The 27,713-nt window shown below is 41.0% G+C and overlaps 1 protein-coding gene across 13 annotated transcripts in view; it reads left to right on the top strand.

Moving 5' to 3' along the window:
* LOC125451054 (transducin-like enhancer protein 4) overlaps positions 1–27,713 on the top strand; it is a 197,208-nt gene that overhangs the window by 59,345 nt on the left and 110,150 nt on the right. For 4 of the 13 annotated variants that reach the window (XM_048527746.2, XM_048527745.2, XM_048527742.2 and 1 more), the window contains exons 5-6: positions 5,646–5,708; positions 8,684–8,758. The exons of 1 other annotated variant lie outside the window; for it this stretch is intronic. In XM_048527746.2, coding sequence (XP_048383703.1) covers positions 5,646–5,708; positions 8,684–8,758 — 138 coding nt within the window. Of the gene's footprint in view, positions 1–5,645; positions 5,709–8,683; positions 8,789–27,713 lie in introns of all 13 variants that reach the window. 8 more of the 13 variants (XM_048527744.2, XM_048527743.2, XM_048527739.2 and 5 more) reach the window with 2 other exon arrangements.

Here is a 27,713-nt window from a genome sequence, read left to right as displayed (position 1 = left end):
ATTTGATTAAATATTGTCGTGATTTTGAGGACATTGACTTTCATCTCACCTCTGTTATTCAATTCTTATGGCCACACTTGGTTCAGGGTTGTAATATGATCTAGAGCGGTATAGCTTTGACAGGTTTTGAACTGAAATTGATAAATGTCACTGGATTACAGAGTTGACCACACCTTCTATCACTTTGGTTGTGGATAGACTGATGGATCAGTAAGTGGCCAGATTGGATTTGCTGTTTTTTTTTATGGAAATTACTTTTATTGGGCAATTTTTCACCTTGCTGTGTAGATTTCAGCATTTTAGCAGCACTGGAACAGCATGGAGGTGTGACTTATTCTGGAACCTATGTCTTCAATACAATAGTCAACATATTAAGGGGCCCATAGCCTTTGCTTAATTCTGTGACCTCAATTGTTCCATGCTATCATGTGGTGTGAATATAATTAAATGAAGTCTGACTTCTGTCATGCTGAGGACTTTGAGAGGAGGCTGAGATGGATTATGCATCAGCACTTCCAGATGATGACAGTTGCCAACACGTTAGCCTTGTCTTATGCATTCATCTGCTGGGCTGCAATACTGTTAAGGATAATGACATTAATGAAGCAACTTCCTTGAGTTACTGGTTTAATTGTCCTCTATTCATGTAAGCACCTGTCAGTTCTGAGATGACAAGGTGTAGAGCTGGATGAACACAGCCGGCCAGGCAGCATCAGAGGAGCAGGAAGGCTGATGTTTTGGGCCTGGACCTTCTTCAAAAATGGGGGAGGGGGATCTGAAATAAATAGGGACAGGGGGAGGCAGTGATAGAAGATGGATACTGGAGCAGTTAGATGGAGAGAAGACGGATAGGTCGAGGAGGCAGGAATGAAGCTAGTAAGTGAGTTTGGGTAGGAAGTGGGAGTGGGGTTTGTCAGTGAGGTGGGAGGAGCGGATAGGTGGGAGAGAAGACGAACAGGTCAAGGAGGCAGGGACAAGAGAGAGGGCTGGTCTTGGGATGAGGTCAGGGGTGGGGAGATTTTGAAGTTCGTAAAGTCCATATTGAGACCATTAGGTTGTAGGGTTCCAAGGTGAAATATGAAGTGCTGTTCCTCCAGTTTTCGAGTGGCATCAGTTGACACTGGAGAAGGCCCAGGATGCACATGTCGTCCAGGGAGTGGGAGAAGGAGTTGAAGTGGCTCACAACTTTACGAGCTTCAAATGTCCTGTAATGAATCTGTCTCATTTAGCTTGTTTGTAGCATCACAAAACATGATGGAGAGATTCCTTAATGTGAAGATGGCACATCCATAAGAACCCAGTAGAGGTCACTTCTACCCATACTGTCTGGACAAATTGGTCTGTGCCAAGTGAGTTGGTGAGGGAGAGGTTGAAGAGGTTCCTCCTTTTCATGTTGGTATTCTTGACAACTGACACTAATCTAGCTCTGAGCTAATTTGCCACTTATAACTTCAGGACTCAGCCAGCTCAATCAATAATCATGCTACCAAGCTAATGTTAGGTAGTGAGCATTGAAGTCCTCAACCTCAGGTATATTCTGTGTTCTTGGTATTCTTAGTGCAGCTCCCTAGCTATTTTAAGAAATGAACTTGCTTATCACCTGAAAAGTGCAGTAGGTTGTAATTAACAGGAAATTCCTTTGCTCTGTTTGCTCTGATGCCATGCCATGAGACTTCATGGGGTCCAGCACAGATATTGAGGGCTCCCAAGATAGCTTTCTCCTGACTGTATTATCATTGTTCTGCTACCTGTTGTACTGGTGCGACAGTAAGCAACCAAGGGTGGTGATGGAGGAGCGCCTAAATGTAGAATGTTATTCCGAATGGCAAAGGAATGATGAGAAAAATTTTACGTGACCATTTATTGGAAATTGGTCTACTTGAAGTAAGGCAAAGTTGCCACAGTCTTACCAGACCATAGGGCTGGTCTGTCATCAGCGAGAGATGATTGATGGTTGTTTTACCTGACGGTAACCACGCCTCAGGTGAGAGGAGAGCTCGAGAAGGAGAGTCCTTGAAGGTAACCTTCGCTGGTGCGAGAATTGAACCCACATTGTTGGCATCATTCTGCGTCACAAGCCAGCCACCAGCCAATTGAGCTGACCGGACGAGAATGTGAGAGAAATATTTTCGTGTAATTTGAAAGGAGATTGGATAATTATTCGCAATGACATCGCAAATAGAACATAAAAAGATTACAGGGAAAGGCTGGGAAAATGGGATTAGAGTAAATGGCTCCTTGAAGAATCAGCACTGGCTGTAATTTATGATTTAGCGACTACAAAGCAGTGATATAATCAAGGGGTTCTAATGATAGCCTAATCCAGAAAGCAAAGTTCAAATGCTAATTCTCCTGAACTAGAGTGTTAGCTTACAATCGTCATGTCACTCCAAGATACTTTTTGTCTTAGTTAATAGTGCATGCTTGAAAAATGACACGCTATTATTGTATTTTACTCACTACAACATTGCGTACCTGAATTGTAAACTTGAAAAATCCGACGTAGCTGTGGTACTTGTGTAATGTTTTGTATTTATTATTTGCCAATGAATATGTTTTGAAGCTATTTGAGGTGTTTATTGAAGAATTAGTAGTTTTGTTTGTGTCGTGATGTGAACCTTTATGAATATGGGTTTCTCCATATCTGGGGAGATGTTTTTTGCCAATGCTTGAAATAAGCCTATTCTGACACGTAGGATATGTTATCCTTCTGGCTTGGCTTCTTGTCTGCTGCAGTTATAAAGAAAAAGTACATAGAACATTACAGCACAGTACAGGCCCTCGATGTTGTGCCGACCTGTCATACCGATCTCAAGCCCATCTAACCTACACTATTCCATGTACGTCCGAATGCTTATCCAATGACGACTTAAATGTACCTAAAGTTGGTGAATCTACTACCGTTGCAGGCAAAGCGTTCCATTCCCTTACTACTCTCTGAGTAAGGAAACTACCTCTGACATCTGTCCTATATCTTTCACCCCTCAATTTAAAGCCACACCCCCTCGTGCTCGCCGTCACCATCCTAGGAAAAAGGCTCTCCCTATGCACCCTATCTAACCCTCTGATTATTTTATATGTTTCAATTAAGTCACCTCTCAACCTTCTTCTCTCTAATGAAAACAGTTTCAAGTCCCTCAGCCTTTCCTCGTAAGACCTTGCCTCCATACCAGGCAACATCCTAGTAAATCTCCTCTGCACCCTTTCCAAAGCTTCCACATCCTTCTTATAATATGATGACCAGAACTGTACACAATACTCCAAGCGCGGCCGCACCAGAGTTTTGTACAGCTGCAGCATAACCTCTTGGTTCCGGAACTCGATCCCTCTATTAATAAAAGCTAAAACACTGTATGCCTTCCTAACAGCCCTGTCAACCTGGGTGGCAACTTTCAAGGATCTCTGTACATGGACACCGAGATCTCTCTGCTCATCTACACTACTAAGAATCGTACCATTAGCCCAGCACTTTGCCTTCCGGTTACTCCCACCAAGGTGCATCACCTCACACTTGTCTGCATTAAACTCCATTTACCACCTCTCAGCCCAGCTCTGCAGCTTATCTATGTCTCTCTGCAACCTACAGCATCCTTCGTCACTATCCACAACTCCACCAACCTTAGTGTTATCTGCAAATTTACTAACCCATCCTTCTACGCCCTCATCCAGGTCATTTATAAAAATGACAAACAGCAGTGGACCCAACACCGACCCTTGCGGTACACCACTAGTAACTGATCTCCAGGATGAACATTTCCCATCAACTACCACCCTCTGTCTTCTTTCAGCAAGCCAATTTCCAATTCCAACTGCTATATCTCCCACAATTCCATTCCTCCGCATTTTGTACAATAGCCTACTGTGGGGAACCTTATCGAACGCTTTGCTGAAATCCTATATACAAAGAAGTCAATAAGGTTTGTGAGGCACGACCTTCCCTTCACAAAACCGTGCTGACTATCCCTAATCAATTTATTCTTTTCTAGATGATTATAAATCCTTTCCCTTATAACCTTTTCCAACACTTTACCAACAACTGAGGTAAGGCTCACTGGTCTATAATTACCAGGGTTGTCTCTACTTCCCTTCTTGAACAGGGGAACCACATTTGCTTTCTTCCAGTCATCTGGCACTATTGCTGTAGACAATGACGAGTTAAAGATCAATGCCAAAGGCTCGGCAATCTCCTCCCTGGCTTCCCAGAGGATCCTGGGATAAATCCCATCCGGCCCAGGGGACTTATCTACCTTCACACTCTGTAGGATTTCTAATACCTCTTCCTTGTGAACCTCAATCCCACCTAGTTTAGTAGCCTGTATCTCAGTATTCTCCTTGACAACATTGTCGTTTTCTAGAGTGAATACTGTTGAAAAATATGAAAAAGTAGATGGACCTTTGATCTTACGCATGTGTGTAGAATGTTTGTATTCAGCCAAATGATCAAAATCACATGCACTTTACTGATCTAATGATGGAAGTTAATTTTTCTGTAACTTGTGAATTCCATTTTAAAATCTAATTGTTTGCTAGATGTAATTGCAGAGGAGCCTAATAAGTTCAGAAAAAAAAAAGTTAGTTCCTTTGGAGGAGTTAGTCTGGTAGCAGCTTGTCTCGCATAGTTAGTATATTGAGGGGAAAAAAAACACAAGAAGTGGTTTGGCTAAAAGGCATTAGGGTTCCAGTGACATTACCGAGTCCATTCATTCACAGTTTTTTGCTAGTGTCATCTTGCCCCTTAAAATGATCACTGTGATAATGGAAGAGTGGGTCTGTGTTGGGAAAGCAGCATTAAAATTGTTTGTATTGTTTGACTGGTAAACTAAACAAAATAAAACTCCATAGTTAATAGAGATAATGGGAACTGCAGATGGAGAATCTGAGATAACAAAGTGTGGAGCTGGATGAACACAGCAGGCCAAGCAGCATCTTAGGAGCCCAAAAGCTGACGTTTCGGGCCTAGACCCTTCGTCAGAAAAGGGGAATGGGGAGAGGGTTCTGAAATAAATAGGGAGAGACGGGGAGGTGGATCGAAGATGGATAGAGGAGAACGTAGGTGGAGAGGAGACAGACAAGTTAAAGGGGCGGGGATGGAGGCTGTAGAAGTGAGTATAGGTGGGGAGGTAGGGAGGGGATATTAATAGATTTGGTTTGCTGTTTCCAAACTTTCTCGGAAGAAAAGTGCTTCCTAATACATATCCAGTGGATATGCAGATTTAATTTAGTTATTTATAGAATCACAAAATAGTGACAATGCTGCTGGAAATCATTTGGCTCATTTTATCTCTGCTGGTTCTCTGTAAGACCCTTCATCAGATGAAGGGTCTCGGCCCAAAACATCAGCTTTCCTGCTCCTAAGATGCTGCTTGGCCTGCTGTGTTCATCCAACTCTACACCTTGTTATCTTGGATTCCCCAGCATTTCCAGTTCCTATGATCTCTTATGAATTTACATGATGTATTGAGGAAAATGTTTTATTCGGCTTTATTTTTAATTGGTGCCAGCTATGCAGTCATGTTATGTAAGCGGCTAGATCTGATACTGTATTGGAGGTCACTTTGTTGCAACAAGAAAATATAGTTATTACTTTGTCATTAGTGCAATCACTATTACAATACACAATGAACCTGGTTATTGTTCTGTTTCAGGCTGAGATTGTCAAGAGACTAAATGCCATTTGTGCCCAGGTCATTCCTTTCCTGTCTCAGGAGGTAAGCTGTTGTTAATATTACATATTTGTGATTCTGGTAGTGTAGATGTTACTTGGCTTCCTGTGCACGGATGTTTTGTTTACTTGATGCAGAACAGATGAAATCTAAGGAATAAACTTCCAAACGGAGGTCTCTTGCTTTTACTTGCACTATAAATCTTAAAGAATTTGCTGTTTTGGATGTTCTAGAACTCAAGGGGTATGTGTCTGAGTGTGTCTGTTTGTGTGTTTTCAGACCAATATACACGTAAAATAAAATTTGTTTTAAGCTGCCTGTTGCTTTCAATGTTATGCATAAAAGGGGACTGTTTATTATAATATATATCAAATGTGCACAGTTGGCAGATATATATTCTTTATGCTTCCTTCTTAAAATTGTGTTGATAACTTTTATAATTGTGCAAAGTTTATATGTAGATGTCTGAACTGATTGATTAAAAGACATGTTATGACATGCCTTGAGAGCAGGTAGGACTTGAATCCAGACTTTGCAGTTCAGAGGTAGGGGCACTACCACCGTGTCACAACTACTGAAGCCCTCGATAACTTCATGGTCTACAACGGAGTTGAACTTTCAATTACACGTTAATTAATTAAGTTCAAACCATTTTGATGACACTGTGGCTCAGTGGTTAGCACTGCTGCCTCACGGCACCAGAGACCTGGGTTCAATTCTAGCCTTGGGTGACTGTGGCGTTCTCCCCACACACACCGTGTGGGTTTCCTCTGGATGCTGCAGTTTCCTCCCACGGTCCAAAGATGTGCAGGTTAGATGGATTGGCCATGCTAAACTGTCGTGTGATATGCAGTCTAGATGGATTAGCTATGGTAAATGAGGGGTTCTGGGTCTGCTTGATATGCTGTTTGGAGGGTCAGTGCAGACTCTGGTCCAAATGACCTCTTTTTTGTACTGTAGAGATTCTATGATTAATTTCAGGCCACATGAAAGAATTTGGACTAATCTTTCCCCAGAGTATTGGCTTGGCCCTCTGGCTTACTAGTCCAGTAATAGTACCATCACACCACTGTCACCCCACAAAATTTGTGTATAAATATGAACAGAGAGATTTAATGAGTTTTATTGCACATAATATTGCACTCATGACCTATTTTGTGTCTAATTTAAAAAAAACTACTTAAAATCAAAGTGTTTGCCCTCAAAAAACCCAGTAGGAATTGGGTTGATTAAGCTTGCTGTGTTAGTGAGGAGACTTAAGTGGCTGCCTGGTACCAGAGAGATAAAATCATAAAAGTATTATGAATCAGATCTTGTGGTCTTCAGATCATTCCGAGACCAGATATGAGACCGAAGACACACATTGGAAATCCTGACACGTGGACCAACGTGCGAATTACTTTGGAGGTATAATTTCCGAAGGGCAATTCCTCAGGGTCCTGCATGAGACTTCAGACTGTTCCATGATACTTACCTGGTTAACTATCCACAAAATGTTAGACACAAAAAACTAGTGCAAGCCCATATTTGACCCTCAATGACTGACATCCTGGCCCTGTCTGACTACGTCTGATTACTCCCTGACCACCAAACTACCACTGGTCCTTACCACCTAACTACTCCTTGATCCATCCCAACTAATCCATAAACCATCCACCTGCCCCCTCAGTGACTACCTACCTCATCTACTGTACCAACTTACTCACTTACTCTTTTACCCTTCACCAGTTCACCCACTCTCCTTTCATCCACTGATCCATTCATAGCTTTCTCAATAATATTTTGAAGAGTGAACTTTTAAACTCATTCTATGGCAGCTAGTGGCGCTAAAAGGTGGTGTTTCCTGTTATCTTCAACTTTACTTTGCTCTAACAAAGTTTCTCAAGGGACACTGTAGTTGAGCATTTCAGGTTTAGAAGGATCTAGGCCAAATGCAAGGAAATGGGACTAGTTTAATTTGGGAAATTTGGTTGGCATGGTTGATTTGGACCAAATAATCCATGTCTGAGCTGTAAGGCTCTAAGACAGTATTAGAAATTCCTAGAAATAACAGTAGCATTTAGGGGAATTTTTGAGTCCGGTGGCAATCCACTTGGAATTGTCACTGCTTAGAAGATTTGGATCCATATGTTGTGAATTACTTTATGGAATAAGATGAGATAATAAGGCCCAAATTTTTCTCACTCAAAGCCCATTCACTGATAAACTAAAATTAGGTCACAAGGCCCTAAATGAATTACATGTGTAATCTAACTTGTAAATTAAATATTATAACAATGTGTCCTTTCATTCTGAAAGATTCTTCTTTCATCTTAGTAGATTTTAATGAATCTGCTAAAGATGAGGGTACTTGATGATTTATGTTTAGTGGGTGCCACAACTATTTAGTGTCTTTCATTTTGGCTAAATGCTGTTGGGAGTGGTATAAACGGCTCAGTTTATTTTTGAGCTCCACTTGTTATACTTTAGTTTCTTCTTTAAATTGTAAAAACTAATGAATATCTTTTGTGAAGGTGCCATAATGCACTGTATCATCCATGTGCAGTCCTTTGGTTTTAAGGATTTTGAAGAGCTTGTTATTCTGATGTATTTGTTAGAAGTTTGCAAGTATTCAAGTATCATTGCTCCAGGATGTTTAAATTCAAACAATGTTTTATGAATATTTATTTATACCCATTAATGCATAGTTATATATTCCATAGATAGTTGTCAATACATAGGATTTTTTTCTCTAAAGAATTCAGTTTTTTAGATCTAAGATGCAAGGACAGTTTAATAATTGTATAACTAATTGACTTAGTTCTCTTCTGCAGTTTAAAATTTTTTAACCATTTCAAGCTTTGCATTGCTGCCATAATAAACCTTTAGAGAAAGGATTGGATTGAGCAGTTCAGTATGCTCTGTGAACAATACATACGTCAATGACCAATGAGGTTTTTCACTCTTAGGTTTAAGAATGACTTAATGCTACAGAATGCAAATGAAACTGACATTATTTGCTTTCTGAAATTCACTTTCAGCACCAACAGCAAGTGGTGCAGGCAGTGGAGCGGGCCAAGCAAGTGACCATGGCTGAGCTAAACGCAATCATCGGGGTACGTGGTCTTCAAAGTCTGCCCCTTACAGTGTGTATACCCATTTTATTACTCTCCTTACCACTGCTGGAGCCAGTTTAACAATTAAAATGAGGGAGATCACATGCAAAGGGATCCATTATCTTTAATTTCAATTTTAAGTTAAAGATACAGGCATAAATTATTGCTCAATTCAATCTAGCTACTGTTGTTGAATCTTGTGTGTTGTAATTTCAAATCCTAATCAGTGTTAAACAGAGAAAAATAAACATTTGTGATTATTTAGGCGTGCAATTATACATTTAAAAACAAAATGAATTGGCTGTAATTCATATAAGCATTAAATGTTGTGAAATCTTGTGTGTTATATAAATGTCCTGATGTTCTCCATTGATTAAGTGACTCAGAGAACTTTTGGCAGTTTAGTTTTTCCAAACAAAAAGGCAAATAAAAATTTGAATTCTGATAATTGGCTGGCCTTTTTTATGTAATTAATGCAATAAGATGGAACTGCAAAGTATTAATTTTTTTTGTGTGTTGCAATTGCTGGTATGATAATATTTGCATGTTTGGTGAGGTATTAATCATTACCATATCTTATGACACACAAAGATGATCACCAAAAATTTAAACCATATAAGAGATATCATGAACCACTTACTTTCTTCAGTTTATATTATTGAAATATTTCCATTAGTGCAGGTGGCATAAAATAGTCATACTCCCCCTGGCAAAATGTGCAACTGACTGCCCACCATTGCTTCCAACAGTAGCAAATAATGTATTTTCAAACAATCATTGAAATAAATGTTAACAAGTTATTATTTTTAATTGTTCAAAGTTTAGTACTTAGTCATTATTATCAGACTTGTAAAATTTATGCTGCAATATGTTTTTCAGTCCCTAGAGGAAATGAATTGTCTGGGGATAATAGTGATTTCTTAAGGTGATTAATGAGAATGTGCGAGAATCTTGTCTGTATTCTGAAAAGACTCCTAAAATAACCAAGGAATAAAAAAGGTTTCTTTTGCCTTGACATAATGGCACAGAGACAATAAATGGTAACCATCCAATGAAAGGCTATTGATGTTAAGTTTTACTCTTGCAGTGATGCTCTGAAATAGAATCTTAATTTACACAATATGATGTCTGGATACGTATTCAAATTTGAGTAATTGCTTTACGGACCTTTTTCTGATTTTGTAATGTACCTGATTTTTACCTGAAACTCCTGGTTTTCAATTGAAAATTAGCAGACATGCAGAATCTCTAGGAAATGGTTGACATCATTTCATTTGGTATTCACCTGGTCCAGTAAAGACTTTATGCTCCAAAATTGGAGAGTTTTTATTCATTTGGTATTTTGGTTGCAGTCATTTCTTTTTTTTAAATTAGATTCAGCCGTTCCCCTTATAGAAATCTTCTTGAGTAGCAATCTTTCTTTTTTTAAAAGAAAGAATTTTATATGGGAGTATGAATTATTTAAAACTAAATTATTGAAAGAAGTATTGAATATGTAATAAATAGACTAAGTCTTTCATTTTTTTTCACTGAAGCATAACTTTGCTTAAGGTAAAAAAATTCACTGAATGAGGCAGACTATTTTTCTTTTTCATTTTCAACCCTGTCCTGAAGCCCATAAATTAATACAGCTGTAACTACAACACAACTAGACAATGAATCCTCCATCTTTTAATCTACACATGCATGATGTTCTCAGCAATGAAGCCAGTCACACAAAAGAGCTAGTAAATCTGTCTATGCTAAAATTAAAAAAATTATTTTATCTCAACAGTAATCTCCTTCTCATATAACTGTGCAGCTGGTTCTAGCAATTATATTTTATAAAATTTTATTTGAATTAACTCGCTATGGAACAATTTTTCTCTTTTGTGTTGTCTGTGAAGATTTTTTTCTGTTTTTTTCAATGTATCAAATACACTTTGAAATGGTAATTATTCCATTTGGTTTGATTAAAATTCAAATTGCTGAGTGAAGATATAGATAAGGGTCACTGAATAATCAATCTGGAGTGTAGGTAATACTTCAGTTTTCTTGCCTTTGTGAAATAGGAAATTGGAACCCTCCGATTGGAGCTGATAGTGGCTTTTGATGTGGCTTGATTGCTAGTTGTTTTTTAATGGGCTACTTTAAGAGCTATTTGGAGCTTGGACGACTACATGGAAGATATTGGCAGTTAATTAGATGAAATAAAATAGAAGAGTGACCTTCATTTCCTGCTAATGGCCTTCCACAAAGTGGGATGAAACTAAGTCAATCATGAAAATTTGTGAATTATGTTTGTTCTGAGCTTTTCATGCTTCAGTTCTTAGAATTGGGGTTGAATACACTGTGCAGTTATGCTTTATGATCCCTTAGAAATTGGACATTTTATGTATCAGACATTATTAAAAGTCATTATTAAGGACTCATGCACACACAAATCAAAATCTGATGGTTGCAAGAAAACAAAATGTCTTTATAATTTTATTTGGAATACTTCCGAAACTTTAATATTCAATAGAGAACTTTGTAAGCTAAAGCAAAAAACAGCTGGTGATTTTCAATATTGACTAGATGTTCCCAGTCAGAAGGTCATGATTTAGGAATTGTAATACTGCCTGTGACTTGAATCTGCTGTCACAATTAGGTAAGTTCACTTTTCGCTGATGCATGTCTTGACTAGATTGACCGCTGAATAATGATTAGCATTGGTTTGGATGACATCCTTAACTTTGACCTCAAACAAATACAAAATGCTGAAGAAACTCAGTCGGGTCTGGCAGCTTCTGTGGAGAGAGAAACCAAGATAATGATTGTGTGACATAGTACTAAAGAAGGTCATACTGGATTTGAAACATGAACTCAGTGTCCCCACAGATGCTGCAAGACCTGATGAGTTTTTCCAACATTCTCTGTGTTACTTCAGGTTTACAGCTGCAGTATCTTGCTGTTAATTAAGTTTGATCTATTTATAGCTTACTTTGTGTTTTTGTTGATGCATTATGGGTGCACCATACCCAATTAGAGATACCCGGATGGTTTGGATGTTACTTCCTATTTAGAGAAGTATGAATCTTCCATTGTCTATGGGAGACAGTATATTGCCTAACTGTTGAGGCATGGCTTTATCTCTATGAATAAGAAAGCTCACCAGAGTAAACTCGAATCAGCTTGTTAAGAGCTTCTTGGCATGTCTTTTGGCAAATCGTAAGTTGTGAACTGTCTGAATTCACCAGAAGCTGTCAATCACTTAGAGGCTGGTAAGTTCTTCGTTTTTGAAATTGCCACTGGAGGCTTGGTTTTCTGGTGAAGAGGTAAGTCTGTCTTCTGTGTCTCTTTTTGGGTGGGAATTACAGGGAGAGGAGATTGATGGGTGTTAGAGCTGTAGTTCCAAATGGACCTTTTTGCCCAGCACTTCGTTGCTGAGGCTGGAAGGAAGCCGTGAGTATCTATCTCGGGCTTACTCATCCACATATTTGCCCATTCTGCCACCTTTCTTTCTGCCTCCAGTGAGGGAAATATTGTGCTCATAGGTTCAAGGAACAGTTACTACTTTCAATGTAGCATGACATTTGAACCTTTCCACAGCAGGGGCTTTTTCTCTCCTGGCTATGCTACAAGTTCTATACTTTCAGTAATTAGTTAGAAATAACTAGGAAAAATTATAACAGGGCAGTGTACTAATTTTAAGTGGAACAAACCCGTCAGATATTAGAATGCAAAAAAAGTAATTTGGCTCCTAGAGGAAAAACACACAGGCAGGAGTTGTGGAGATCCTTTCAAGGTGATGTTCTCATTATGTATATAGGAAACAGTTGACCCAAAACGTTACCCAGTATTGTAAAACCCTGGGCCCAATTCAGAATTTGCTCACAACAGGAAGCATAATTTCCATTTTTTCCTTGTCGAGGTCATTTAGAATCTTTTAAACTTTAATCAAGTCACCTCCTACTCTTCTGAACTAAACACCAATGAAATACAGGTCGGCCAGAAAAGCTTTCTGTTATAAGATAACCTGTTCATTCCGGGTATTAATCTAACAAAACTACCTGATTCACCTCTAACGTATTTGCATCCTACTTTAATAAGGAAGCCAAAACTGTGTACATTGTTCAAGATGTGGTCTCACTAATGGCCTGTGTAACTTGATCTTAACATTCTTTTGTGTTCAATTGCTCTCATGTTCTATTAGTCGCCTTAATTACATTCTGTACCTGCATGTTAACATTGTGTGGCTTATATACTAGAACACCGAGCTCTCTTTCCATTTCAAAATTCTTCACTGTTCTCTCTTTCTGATTTTTCTCTTCCTGCTGAAGTAAACAGTCATATTTTCCCACATTATATCTAATGTTAAGGACAGTTACTATAGCCGCAGATGCCCTTTGGGCTGCTTTCTTATTACCAAGAGACAACAGGTGGTGGTTTAACTTTTGGGTCACTAGCCCTCAAGCGAGAGGTGTGGTTGAGAAAGCAGGACCTTCGTAGTAACCTCAGCCAGTACTGGAACTCTGCAATCCAAAGCAGCTCTCCGGCCAACTGGGCTAACCTAACCCCATATACATGATTGGCCAGTCGATCAAACTATACAGAGCTGTCTGCAGCGCTACGATGTCCCCTTGACAACACACTTGCCTATTTACTTTTACTGTCCGCAACAAAATCAACGACTATATCTTCACTCCCTGCATCTAGGTCATTGATATAAATTGTAAAACATTGAGGACCCAGCACGGACACCTGCAGGACCCCACTCGCTACATTCTGCCAATCAGAAAATGACACACTTATCTGTACTCTTCTCTGGAGTGATAAGATATAAGAGCAGAATTAGGCATTCAGCTCATCGAGTCTGCTCTGCCATACAATCATGGCTGATATATTTCTCAATCCCAATCTCATGCCTTCTACCTGTAACCCTAGATCCTCTTACCAATGAAGGACGTTTCTATATCTCGATCTGTCACATGCTCCTGCTCTCTAATACACTCAATTACTTGGGGTCCACACTGAGGAGATGATATCCGCAGATTAATTACAGAAAGAATACCTCCTCATCTCAGTTCCAATGGGTCATCTCTTCACTCCTGTGATTGTACTTTGGGCCTTAATCTCTCCTACCAGTGGAAACATCATCATCATGCCCGCTCTATCTAAGCCTCTCTATATTCTGTAAGCTTCAATCAAATCTGCACTCATCCTTCTAAACTCCATTCAGCACAGACCCAGAGTCCTCAACTGCTGTACAGATTACAAGCTCTTTGTCACTGGAATCGTCCTTGTAAACCTCCTGTGGACCCTCTTTGAGGCCAGCAATCTTTTGTTAGAAGTGGAGCCCAAAACTGCACTCAATATTCTAAATGCGACCTGACCAGACTTTCATACAGCCACAGCAGTACGTCCCTGCTCTTGTATTCTAGCCCTCTCACCATGCATGGCAACATTGCATGTATATTCCTAACTGCCAACTGAAACTGCATCAAAAACAAAGTTGCTGAAAAATCTCAGCAGGTCTAGCAGCATCTGTGAAAGAAAAAAAAACCGGAGTTAACCTTTCGGATCCAGTGATGTCTCCTCAGAACTTCGACAAGGGAGCCTCCAAAATGTCCAACTTCATCCTCAACTGAGGATTCCCCAGCTCTATTGTCAACTGGACCCTTAACCAGGTCTGACTCATCTTCCGCCCTCACCGCTTCTCCTCCCTCCCCCAACACTGATGTGGTTCCCCTTGTCTTTACCTACCATCCCACCAGCATCCACATCCAGAAGATCAGACACCATTTCTGCCACCTTCAGCAAGATGCCACCACCAGACACATTCCCCTCCCCTCCCTTATCCACCTTCTGCCAGGACAGTTGCCCCCGGGACACCCGATTCACACTTCTGTCAACCCTAACCACCTCCACAGCGCTAGGGTACCTTCCCCTGTAACCAGCAAAGGTGCGACACCTGTCCATTTACCTCCTCCATCCCCAGTACCCAAGGGCCTAAACATACTTTTCAGGTGAAGCAACACTTCACCTGCGCTTCCTAGATCTAGTCTACTGCATTCGTTGCTCACAATGTGGCCCCCTCTACACTGGGGAATGAAGCTTAGACTGGGTGACCACTTTGCAGAGCATCAGTGCTCTGCTTTCAGGAATGTCCCTGAACTACCTGTTGTCTGCCACTTTAATACACCTCCCTGTTCCCTGGCCAACGTCTCTCTGACTTGCTGCAGTGTTTCTAGCAAAGCTCAATGCAAGCTGGAAGAACAGCATCTTATTTTCCGCTTGAGGACCCTGTAGCTCTCCGGACTCAATATAGTGTTCAATAATTTTAGGGCCCAAACACTCTCATGACCCAGCCCCCCACCCCACCCCACACGCCAAGCCTTGTTATCACATAGCCTGCCGTTACATACTATCTGTTGTTATTAGTCACTAATAGTCCCCATTAACAACTATTCACCCTCCCGGCCTGATCGTTATCACCTCATTATTAGAGGGATTAGATTCCCTACAGTGTGGAAACAGCCCTTCGGCCCAACAAGTCCACACCGCCCCTTGAAGCATCCCACCCAGATCCACCCCTCTATAACCCACATACCCCCGAATGCTACGGGCAATTTAGCGTGGCCAATCTACCTAGCCTGCACATCTTTGGACTGTGCGAAGAAACCGGAGCACCCGGAGTAAACCCACGTAGACAGGGGGAGAATGTGCAAACTCTGCACAGACAGTTAACCATGGCTGGAATCGAACCTGGGTCCCTGGCGCTGTGAGGCTGCAGTGCTAACCACTGAGCCACCATGCTGCCCAGTTATCTACTGTTTTAATAGGAATTAAATGATTTAAGTTGTCTAATGCTTTCTACACTGCCAGTCATCTAGTCAAAATCCTGGAAATCTCTCCAAAAACTGCTTGTCCCTTCATAAAATGTACCACAGAGGTTCTAGAAGCTGATTCACCAATTTTTTAAGGAATATTGGGAAATGGGCAGCAAATGCTGGCATTGCCAATAAGATACATCTCATGAATAAATAATAAAAAAATTTCTGCTCAAAATTTTTCGAAATTGAGAGATTTCTAGTTTTAGATTTTGTTCAGGAGAATGGTACATTCTTAATGCTTCAAAGAAACTAACAAATCTGGTTATTCTTTTTCTTATGTCTGTCCTTTCAGCATATGAGATAAAAATAAGACTTTCCAGATGCCTGGAATCATGAATTATATTTGTCTAGATCTGCCATTGGTTTGTTGCCTGATCCTGCAATGGACTTGAACATTAATTTGCAAAGTCAACATTCTAACTTCAATTAATAAACTTTTTTTTCAACAAGGTGATACCTCCTTGTCTGTCTCTTCAGGGTCTAGTCTATCGTTTACTCCCTACCCCATTGCCCTCCCTGTTTTCAGCTTATACACTGATGTTTTCCCAGACACCATCAGTTCTGAGGAAGGGTCACCTGACTGCAACGTTAACTCTGTTTTCTCCTCCACAGATGCTGCCAGACCTGCTGAGCTTTCATAGCAACTTTGTTTCTGTTTTTGTTCCTGATTTACATCATCCGCAGTTGTTTTGGTTTTTGAGTGAAACTGTATGTTAGCTTTAAGAGAATCCTGAACTTGAACTCCTAAGTCCCTTTGAGCTTCAGATTTCCAAAGCCTTTGTTCATAAAGAAAATCGTCAAGGCCTCTATTTTTACTACCAAAGTATATAACCAACATAATATATGTTGTATTTAATCAATCTCTTCTTTGCCCACTGTCCTAGCCTGTCCAAATACTTCTGCAGGCTCCCTGCTTCCTCAACATATCCTGTCCCTCCCTGTATCTTTGTATCATCTACAGACTTGGCAACAATGTCCTTCGTTCCTTCATTAATTCTTTCACTCCCTGGATAGCACCTGACCTGATTTCTGTTTTCATTTTTCTTCAGTCCCTCATTGCAGATCGTTAAAAATAATGTGAATAGTTGTGGTCACAGCACTGACCTCTGTAGTCACTAGTCACTGGCTGCCTTCCTGAAAAAGGCCCCTTTATGCCCACTCTCTGCTGTCTGCCACATAGCCAATCCTCTATCCATACTAGAAAGAATTCTAACAGATTTACCAGGCATGATCTCCCCTTGATGAACCATGCTGCCTCAACCCTATTTTCGATGCAGTTCTCATGTACTCTCTCAAATCTTACTATCGAACCAGGTCAGGCTAATCGTCTAATAATTTTCGATCTTCTGCCACCTTCCCTTAAAGGGTGGTACTTTAACTAATCTTCCATGTACCCTGTTATGTTACCCCCTACATCATTTGCTTCCACTTTGCATGATAACCTGTTATGTAACACCTTAACTTCTGGAAGTCCAGGTACGCCACATCAATGGACTGCCCCTTATCCATAACACATGTTACTCTTTCAGAATAAATCAATTAACATGATTTTTCTTTCTCAGACCCATGCTGACTCTTCCGAATTGCCATGAATTATTCTAAGCACTAACTATAACCTCCTTCTATGAGAAATTCTAACACCAGCCCCACAACAAAGATTAAGCTAATTGGCCTATAGTTTCTTGGCTTCTGGTCCCCTCTGTTAAGTAGAAGAGTTATAGTTGTTACTTGCCTGTCTGATGGAATATTTGCAGAAGAAAGACAGTTTAGGAAAATTAATACTGATGTACCTATCACCTGATTGGCAATCTCTTTTAAAACTAAAGTGAAGTCCATCAGGACCCAGAGACTAGTCAGCCCACAGCTGTTTGCTGAGTCATGTTGCTGTGGTTTATTGCGATTTCAAGTTCTTTTCTTCCTGCATGTTCCAAATTTACAGACATTACTGGCATGTTTTGATTCCTATATAGTGAAGACAGAAGCAAAATGTTTGTTCATTTTATCCACCATTTCCTTATTATCTACTATTACTGTAGCTCTCCATCCTCACTTTGTAGAAGTTCAACACTCACTTTGTTTGCACTATTTCGATACCTGTAGAAATTCTTGTTATCCATTTTAATATTTCTCACCAACTTCCTGTCCTCTCATTATCTAACTTCTTTCTTGTGATTAACCTTTTAATAATTTTCTATCCTTTCTTTATATTCTAACTAATCATTTGACCTAATGTTCACCTTTGTGCAAGTATATGTTTTTCCTTAAGTTTGATATTGTCCTTCTTTAATTAACAGTGAATGGTGATAGTCAGGATATACTTATTCTGATTATTCTGAAACATCCCTTTTAAATGTCTGTCACTGCTTCTTTATTGATCTATACCCTAGCCTCGTAGTTCACTTCACTCCAGCTGGCTCGACTTCCATACCGATTTATTTGCATTTACTCAAGATAAGCATACTAGCCTCAGACCCATTTTTCTCCCTTTCAAACTGAATGTAAAATCCAATCAAATTATGGTCGGCAAAGCCTAAAGGTGCCTTTGCGTCTGAGGTACCTAATTAACCCTGTATCATTACATAATCCCAAATCTAATATAACCTCTTCTTTGGTTGTTTCGAGACCATGCTGCTTTAAGAGGCTATCTCAAAAACATTCTATGAACTTCTCATCCATGCTATAATTACTAATCTGATTTTTCCAGTTTATGTTTCAATTAAGATCACCCATAATTATTGCCATGCCTTTAGCACAAGCACCCAATTTTCCTTCTTTAATGCTTAGCCCTCCGTTGTAGTTACTTTAGCCTATAGACCACTCCCACTAGTGATTTCTTTCTCTACTATTCCTCATGTCCACACAAACCAGTTCTACTTCCTGATCTCTTGAATTGAGGACATCTTGGAACTATTGCTGCATCCAAAGCACTGGAAATGGCAGTGATAAACACAGGTCACTCAACCTTGCGAAGTCCTCATAACTAATCCAGGAGGGTTTTCCAAAAATTGGGAGAGTTATCCCACTGACTGTCAATCTATTGCATGACTAATCTTTCTCACAGAAACATATGGAGAAAAGCAGTGACCAAATGATGTTTTGGTGGATTACTAATTCAGAGACCCCTATCGTATTTTTAGCTCCCAGGTTCAAATTTCAACATAGCAGTTGGTGTAATTTGCATTCACTAATCTGGAATTAAAAGTCTGATGATAACCATTAATCCATTGTTGCTTGTTGTAAAAGCAAAAAATCCTTTGATTCATGAATATCCTTTCAGGAAGGAAAACTGCCATCCTTACCTGGTCTGACCTAGATGTGACAATATACTTGACTTTGCAGTGCCCTCTAAAATGAACTGCCAAGGTATTCGGTTGTATCAACTGCAAGAAATTCTCAAAAATAGGAATGGAACAGGATGACCCGGACTCTGCAAAGTCCTAGCTGAGGGCTAGTGCCAAAACTGGGAGAATTGCTTCGCGAGTTAGTCAAGCAACAGCCTGACATAGTCATACTCGTGGAATCGTATCCTGACAGACGGTGTCCCTGATGCCACTCTCTGTCTTCCTACATGTGTCTGCCTCATTGGCAGGACAGACCCACCAAAGGAAGTGGTGAAGTGGTGTATGTTTGGAAGAGAGTTGCTCCAGGAATTGACAATAACTCTGGATTCTGTGAAGTCTCATCATATCAAACATGGGCAAGAAGAGCACTTGCTGATTACCACATACTGTACCCTTCGGCTGATGGATCAGTACTCTGTTTTGAATGCCACTTTGAGGAAGCACTGACGGTGGCAAGGATGCAGCGTGTACTTTGGGTGGGACATCTCGATGACCATTATCAAGACTGGCTTGGCAGCAATACTGCTGACTGAGCTGTCGACACCATAATGGCATAGATACTAGGCTGCGATTGTGTGGTTCGTGACGAAACTAGCGAAAGGTCAAAACATACTTGACCTCTATCTGCCTGCTGCAGACATATTTGCCCACGACGTTATTGGCTAAGAATGACTATCTCATTGCGGCATTGCGGAGACAGAAACCCAACTTGACATTGAGAATACCCTAAATTATTTTGTGAGGCATTATCAGTGTGTTAAATGGAATCAACGTTGAACAAGTCTTAAAGTTTTTGAAGATTTGTAGCTTGGCTTGTGAATGAGGTTGTCGACATGTTCGCCAAGCTGGTGGGTTTGATTGTAAATGTTTCATTGCACTGCTAGGTAACATTGTCAGTGCGCCGCTGGTGAAGTGTTGGTGTTCGTCGCCATCCCGGTTGTTATTTACATGCCTTGATTTGCTGAGGTGGTTGGCATCACTTCTGGTTCTGTTCGTCAGTGGTTTGTATATCGGGTCCAGTTCACTGTGTGTGTTGGTGGAGTTCCGGTTGGAATGCCAGGCCTCCAGGAATTCCCTGGCATGTCTCAGGCTCGTGCTATTGTGGATGCGTTGTTGCAGTTGAGGTTGTGTCCTTCTTTGTCCGTGTGTATTGAGACCAGTGAGAATTGGTCATGTCTCGTGGTGGCTAGTTGGTGTTCATGTATTGTTATTGTCAGTTTTCTTCCAGTTGGGCCTATATAATGTTTCTCACAGTCTTTGCATGGTATTTTGCACATATCCAGTTTTGGGTATGGGATCCTTTATATGTTTGTCCGTAGCTTTTGCAAGATGGTTGTTGGTGTGTTGGCTACCCTGATACGTAGAGGTCTGAATAGTCTTGTGGCCATCTCTGAAATGTCTCTGATGTCCAGTACGGTGACTAGTGTGTCTGGCCGTGTTTTGTCATCTTGTTGTGGTCTGTTGTGGAGGTAATAGCAGATTGTGGTTTTTTTGGGTACCCATTCCTTTCTTAAAAAAACACTCCTGTATAAGTGCTACAGAGATAGTAGGAACTGCCGATGCTGGAGAATCTGGGATAACACGATGTGACGCTGAATGAACACAGCAGGTCAAGCAGCATCAGAGAGGCAGGAAAGTTGACATTTTGGGTCGAGACCCTTCTTCAGAAATCTGAAGAAGGGTCTCGACCTGAAACGTCAACTTTCCTGCACCACTGATGCTGTTTGGCCTGCTGTGTTCATCCAGCTTCACACCATGTTATCTCCGTATAAGAGTTCCTCTTTTGCTTTGTGCAAATCCAGGTCGCTGCAGTGTGTTGTGGCTTGTTTGAATAATATTCTGATGCAGCTCCATTTATGAGTGTTGGAGTGGTTGTTGGTGTAATTAAGTCTCTGGCCTGTATGTGTGGTTTTTCTGTATACGCTAGTCTGGAGTTCCCCATTGTTCTTCTGTTCTACCATTATGTCTAGGAAAGGTAGTTGGTTATTATTCTCTTCTTCTTTTGTGAATGTTATTCCAGTGAGGATGTTGTTTGTGTTAGTGGGTTTCTTTTAATTTTGTACATTTGATAATCATGGAGGTGTCCATTCTAACTTTAGCGTTGCCATTTCTGCAATCAGTCCTGATATTGGGGATCCTATTCGGGTTCTGTATATTTGATTGAAATACGGTCGTTGAAGGTGAAGTGGATTATGAGGCACAGATCCAGCAGTTTCAGAGTGTTGTCCTTTATTGATGGTGTTGGTGTCTTGCGGTGCCTGCCTTCCTGATTTGTCCAGCAGTGTAGCATTTTCTCTTTGACTAGCTCGATGTTTATGGATGTAAACAGTGCTGTATATCGAAGGATATCATTATCTCTTCTATTCTGGTGTCCTTGACAAGGTTAAGGAATTCTTGGGAGGAGTTGGTGGAGTAGGTAGTGTTGTCAACTAAGTAATTTGGTTTCTGTTGTAGTTCTTTGGCTAGTCCATATTGCCTGGTAGTGAAACAGTGGGTCTGAGGGGGAGCCTGAGTTGTGTACCTTAGGGAGCCCATAGAAGTGGGGTATGTTGGATTCCTCTGGATTTTTTTTTGGTAATCTGTCTTGGTGCTATCTCCTGAATTGTGTCATTTCCTCAGGGTTGTTGTATTCTGGTTCCCTAACCGTGGCATTGGGTTATCACCATCTGTTGGTTGGTGTTGGTATCCGCTAGAAGTGCATTTGCTTTCTCGATGTATTGGGCTGTAATGAGGATTACTGTCATGTGTCCTTTGTCTGCTGGTAAGATTACAATGTTTCTGTCTTTCTTGAGTCTATCCAGGACTTTCTTCTCTTCTGTGTTGAATGTGTTGAACTTGCCTTCTCTGCTCAGTGTTGGGACTGCCGTCTGTCTGTTGGTCTGTTCTGTTTCCTCCGAGTCTGTTGCTGTTTCATGTCAATTCCAGTGCAGCCAGGGCATCAGTTTTTGTTTGGTATGTCTCTAGTTACAATTCAGTCTATGTGCTAGGACGGTCTTCTCAGACAGACCACTTACAGACTCTGAGATGTTCTTGATCTGTGTTGTGGTGTTCCAGTGTGGATGTCCATCCTTGGTTAGTTGTGCTGGAGTACAGAATTTTTTTTGGCATGCGATTTCCTGCTAGTATTTGTGGAGGGGGTTGTGGGCATCATTGATTGTAACCCTTATCATTCTGCAGCCATTTTGTTCAGCTGTCCTCTGTGCCTGTGGATTGTTGATAGGTGGTTTATATTTTAAATTTTGTGGTAGTGCCTGTTTTCTGATGCTTTAGTGCAGCAAGTAGAGGTTTGCGGGTCACACTCAGATGAATGACATTTGTTTCCCCTCTGCAGGCCAGTTTGAAGTTGTTGTGCCCATAGATGTTTAACGTTTTTGACAAGATTTGTATCTCAGGCTGTGGATGAAGTCGTCGACTTGCTCGCTGAGCCAGTGTGTTTGACTGCAGATGTTTCGTCACCCTGCTAGGTAACATTGTCAGTGCGCCTCCGATGAAGCATTGGTGTTCTGTCCCACTTGTTATTTATATGCCTCAGTTTGCTGGGTGGTTTGCTAGACATCACTTTTGGTTCTGTTTTTCTGTGGTTTGCATCTTGGGTCCTGTTCAAGGAATTTGTTGATGGAGTTCCAGTGGAACACCAGGCTTCCAGTAATTCCTTGGCATATATCTGTTTGGCTTGTGCTAGTATGGATGTGTTGTCACAGTCAAACCTGTGCCCTTCTTTGTTCATATGTATTGAGGCCAGTGAGAATTGGTTGTGTCTCGTGGGTGGCTAGCTGGTGTTTGTGTATCCTTTATTGTCAGTTTTCTTTCAATGTGGCCTATGTAATGTTTCTCACAGTCCTTGCGTGGTATTTTGTATATTACATTAGTTTTATTGGTTGTGGGTATGGGATCCTTTTACATTCATCAGTAGCTGCCACAGGATGGTTGTTGGTTTGTGGGCTACCCTAATACACAAGGGTCTGAATAGTCTTGTGGTCATCTGTGATAGGTCTATGCTGTATGGTATGGTGACTCATGTGTCTTACTGTGTTGTGTCATCTTGTTGTGGTCTGTTGCGGAGATAACATGTTGGCATTCCAGCTGGAACTCCATCAACAAATGCATTGAACTGGACCTGATTTACAAACCACTGAAAAACAGAACCAGAATTAATACTAACCACCCCAGCAAAGTGAGGCATATAAATAGCAAGCGAGACAGAACACCAGTGCTTCACCAGAAATGCACTGACAATGTTGCCTGGCTGGGTGTCAAAACATCTGTAATCAAACACACCAGATCGGCGAGCAAAACTGCAATCTCGTTGAACAAATCAATGTATGTTCTGTTTGGCATCAGGCATGGGGTTGCATAATAGAGTCATGGTTGCAGCATGCAACTTGGTCTCCCTTCAACACTCATTATAAAAAATTCAAGCCTTGAAATGAAGCAGGTACCTGAGAGTTCTTGGGGATATTGGCATTGTGACAACTCCCAGGATACACTGGTGTAAACTTCTAAGGTGTGGCACTGATGACCACAGATGATTTGTACATTGGCCTAATGGGACATTTCACTATTGAAGAATGCAGCTTTGTTATGGTATGGTGCCCTCAATATGCCTACCACATAGGGAAGCCAGTAATATTGGCAAAGCCTACTGCACAGGCTGTAGCACCGACCACATCATGGGAATACAGAATAAAAACAGTGTGATCCTTCCTGAATTGCATTGGTAATAGCCTTGATACATTTGTGGCTTCAGGATTGAGAAATCTGACACAGGTCCCCAGTGGCTCCTTGGAAGTAGCTGGTCACGTAAAGATTTGGTGCACATGTCACCTTGATGGTCATGTGCACAGAATGTTACTTATCCCATCAGGATATAGGTCCTGCTGAAGCAAATGACACAGTTCTGTGACATCTCCGGTCTGCCTTGGCAATGTGCCTCACTCTCACTTCGAGGGAATGAAATCTGAGCTTTCTTTACCTGCTCCACATCCTGATTGAACCTTCAGCTGTGTAGCCTGCATGTGGAGGCTGTGGACTGCTGCTGCTGGGCTTATTGACACATTTGTTCCTCCTCCATTTCTCTGTGCCTTCATTGGTCAGTGGCCACAGCGACAATAACCCCTGGTCTAGCTGGATCTGTTGGTCGCAATTCCAATGACGCTGTGGGGAGAATATCAAAAGAAAGTAGTACCATGGTAATGTGAGCAGTCAGCAACCATGTCCCTCGCAAAGGATAGTTCAACATAGTCCTTATACTGTGGGATATGGATAACTCTGACAAGAAAGGCCGAGGAATGACAAGACATGGCCCTTTAATATAGTGGACTTTATTCCGATAGATTCAGCACAAGCCATGTCTTGTCGGAGAGTACAGTAGGAGATTATAGGAAACCTTGTGCCCCATCTTGAATCTCAACACAACCCAAGAATGACAGCTTTCATTCAAGAGCCTGTTGTCAGGTACTTGTTAGTGCATGGTGGGACGGTATCTGCTCTTTGTCCTTGTACAGCCCATAGGGCCTTGGATTGTCTTTGTGATTCCTGTCCTGTGAGGACACTCCCCCTTTTTTTAAGGTCAGCTGAGATTTACCTGTGCTTCACAGATGAGTGTAATTCATTTGTAATGACTACTGGTCACAATTGCTGGTGTCCAGTAATAATTTTCGACACAGTTGATCATTGTATGCTGTTTACATGCTGATTTCTGACATAGTAGATGTCTTCAGCGTGAACTGTATGTACCTGGTTAGTACAGTTGCCCCAAGTAGTGCCTGTTCCCACGCACCTAGATAAATGCACTTGCACCTTTCACTCTGAGTATGGTGGCAGCCAAGTTTAAGTTCCACTGCGCATTTGCTATTCAAATGAGGATGGAAAGTAACATGGGTGGTGCCTCACAAAATTCATTGCCAGTACACCCTTTTAATCTAGATGCCCTCCCAGACCTAGATGTGTTACACTTGTTGTCAACAATATCGGGTTTCAGGTTTTCAAGAAAAATATAGATATAGTAGTAAATATAGATGTCGCAGGACAAAGGACAGAATAACCTATTCCTGTTCCTATCTTCTATATTTATATATCCCCATTTTCTTACACAACTCCTTTTTTAAATTTAAATCCTTATCTCCTCACTTATCCCTGAGCTCAGGCCTCAATCTTAATTATGCCATACATTGTAATACACTGTTCTTCCTTATGAAGCTGGCCAGATGGTGACTATTTCTCCTGGAGTATCATCTGCCTTTCAATGCTCTGTTATCTCTCACACTTCATAATTATTGTCCCTTCTGTATCCCAGCCCCACAGCTGAATTCCTCAACTTGCCCAACACAGCAGCGGTTCCTGATAATTCCCTTCAGTATTCATGGACCACCCCTCCTGAGGACAGACTGCGGCCTACACTTGCCTCCGTCTTGAAAAGACAGCCTAAACTAATGAGCTATCAGAACCTTGACTGATCTGTGTAGCATCCGACTGCCTTACCATTAGTTCCTAGACTAATTACACTGGACCTGTAAGACTGACTATGGGCCATTCACCAGACTTAATGGTATGGAATCTCTGACCCTGAGTGCCCCAAGCAGCCAGATGACCACGTTAAAGTCACTGGAGTGAGGTAGGACAGTGAACTCCACGAACTGTGATGACAACCCCTGACTGACAGCAGTTCTCCTGGACTTGACTGGATGCTGCTTCCCTCGGACTTTTTGAGACATGGCCATTTAGATGGAACATGAGCAGTGTGTTTTCTGCAAAACCTGCTGTCATATGGTGGAGTTGTATCATTTGATGTAGAATGGAGCTGTACAGCAACATTTCCACCCCTTGACTGATCATTGCTGACAAACAAGACAGGCTGCCTGGCCTTGTGTCTGCACTAAAAGACAAGGCAAGACCGGTGCACTGTGACCCTGTAAATTGTGAATGAGGTGGCAATGTTCAATAAAGGGAAGATAAGACAAGGTAGAGGTACTTTAAGCATCCAAGTAGGTACAAAGTGAGGGAGCACCAAGAAAGCAAGGGAAGAGTCCCACGACGTTTTGTTCATTACAACAAGATGTGTGTGCTTGTCCCAGTGTGCAAAGTGGCCTGGCAGCAATGGTGTAATCTAATGTGTCACTGAGCCCCAAAGTGCAATCTTGAAGTCATGAAATTTATTCTAAATGAGCCAGGGATATGCCATAATGATGTGGTGAGGCTAATGCTTGTCCGATTGCCAACTTCTATGGATGATGTGTGGGCAGCTTCTGCCAATGGATGTTACCCTGAGGTATTTTGGGAGGTCATGTTGCAGCTCTACAGGACACTGGTTAGGCCACTTTTGGAATACTGCATGCCGTTCTGGTCTCTCTGCTATTGTAAGGGTGTTGTGAATTTGAAAGTGTTCAGAAAAGATTTTCAAGAATGTTGCCAGGGTTGGAGGGTTTTGGCTATAGCTAAAGGCTGAATAGGCTGGGGCTATTTTCCTTGGAGCATCGGAGGCTAAGGCGTGACCTTTTATAGAAGCTTATAAAATCATGAGGGGCATGGATAGGGTGAATAGCCAAGGTCTCTTCCTCTGGGTGGGTGTCGAAAACAAGAGGCTATAGGTTTAAGGTGAGAGGGGAAAAATTTAAAAGGGATCTAAGGGGGAACGTTTTCACACAGGGTGGTGCATGTATGGAATGAGCTGCCAGAGGATGTGGTGGAGGCTGGTACAATTACAATGTTTGCAACACATCTGGATGAATATATGAATAGGAAGTGTTGGACCAAAGGGTCTGTTTCTGTACTATATGTCTCTATGACTGCAAGATTCATCTTTAGGAAGGCTGGTCAAGAGGGAAGCCTGGAGCAGCAAGTTGGAGTCACCAGGTACTGCTCTGACTTTCATGTTAGGAATTGGTACCATGTAGCATTTCTCCTCCACCTGGGAACATGGCAACCTGCATATAAATGAGGTGGGTTTAGGTAATGATGTCAGTGCATGCAGATATACCTTTCACCACTCATTCATGAGATTCTTCATCTTGTTGCTAAAACCTCTCATGGAATAGTGGACTTTTTATTTTCTTGATGTTCATTTTCCCTTCCTTGCCATATTTTCCTAACTGACTCACCATTGTCCATGCCATTCTAGAAAATTCCCATCCATTGATATAAACAAATACATTTCTCCTGACTTAGTGTCCTTGTTTTTAAGATAATACATTCAGCAGAAAGATAGACTTCCATTTCTATTGTATGCTTCACAAGTTTAGATGTACAAAGTGCTTTATGGCCAGTGAATTACTTCTTTAAAGAATTAGTCATCATTGTAATGTAGGAAATTGGGCAGACAATTTGCACACTGTTTACTCCCATAAACAGTATTGAAGGAATGACCAAACAATGTAAATTTTTAGGTGTTGGTCATAATTAGAATATGATTTGCAGTCTGTATTTTTTTTCTAACCATATGTATAACTAATTTTAAATTTGACTCTGATAGTCTTGCCATTGGAAGATTTTGAACAGCTGAACATCTGTATTGAATTTGTTGGTCGTTTCAGAAATTTACATTTAAATGATTACTATTTTAGACAATTATTCCCCACAGAAAATAATTGTAGTTTTTAGGAAAACAGCAATCATTCTGATCGCTTTGTGATTGGAAATGTCAAACACATCTGATAGCTTGAACTGTTAGTGAAAGCTAAGGAAGGAAGTTGATTAAAATGTTGATGCCTCAATGGTGGTGATGGAGCAGTGCAATTGGACCCTGTCTCTTCTGTGGCTTGAGTA

This window comes from Stegostoma tigrinum, chromosome 3, assembly GCF_030684315.1.
Source record: "Stegostoma tigrinum isolate sSteTig4 chromosome 3, sSteTig4.hap1, whole genome shotgun sequence".
NCBI lineage: Eukaryota > Metazoa > Chordata > Chondrichthyes > Orectolobiformes > Stegostomatidae > Stegostoma > Stegostoma tigrinum.
Note: the sequence above shows the minus strand (reverse complement) of the source record. Positions and strands in the feature narration are given on the sequence as shown.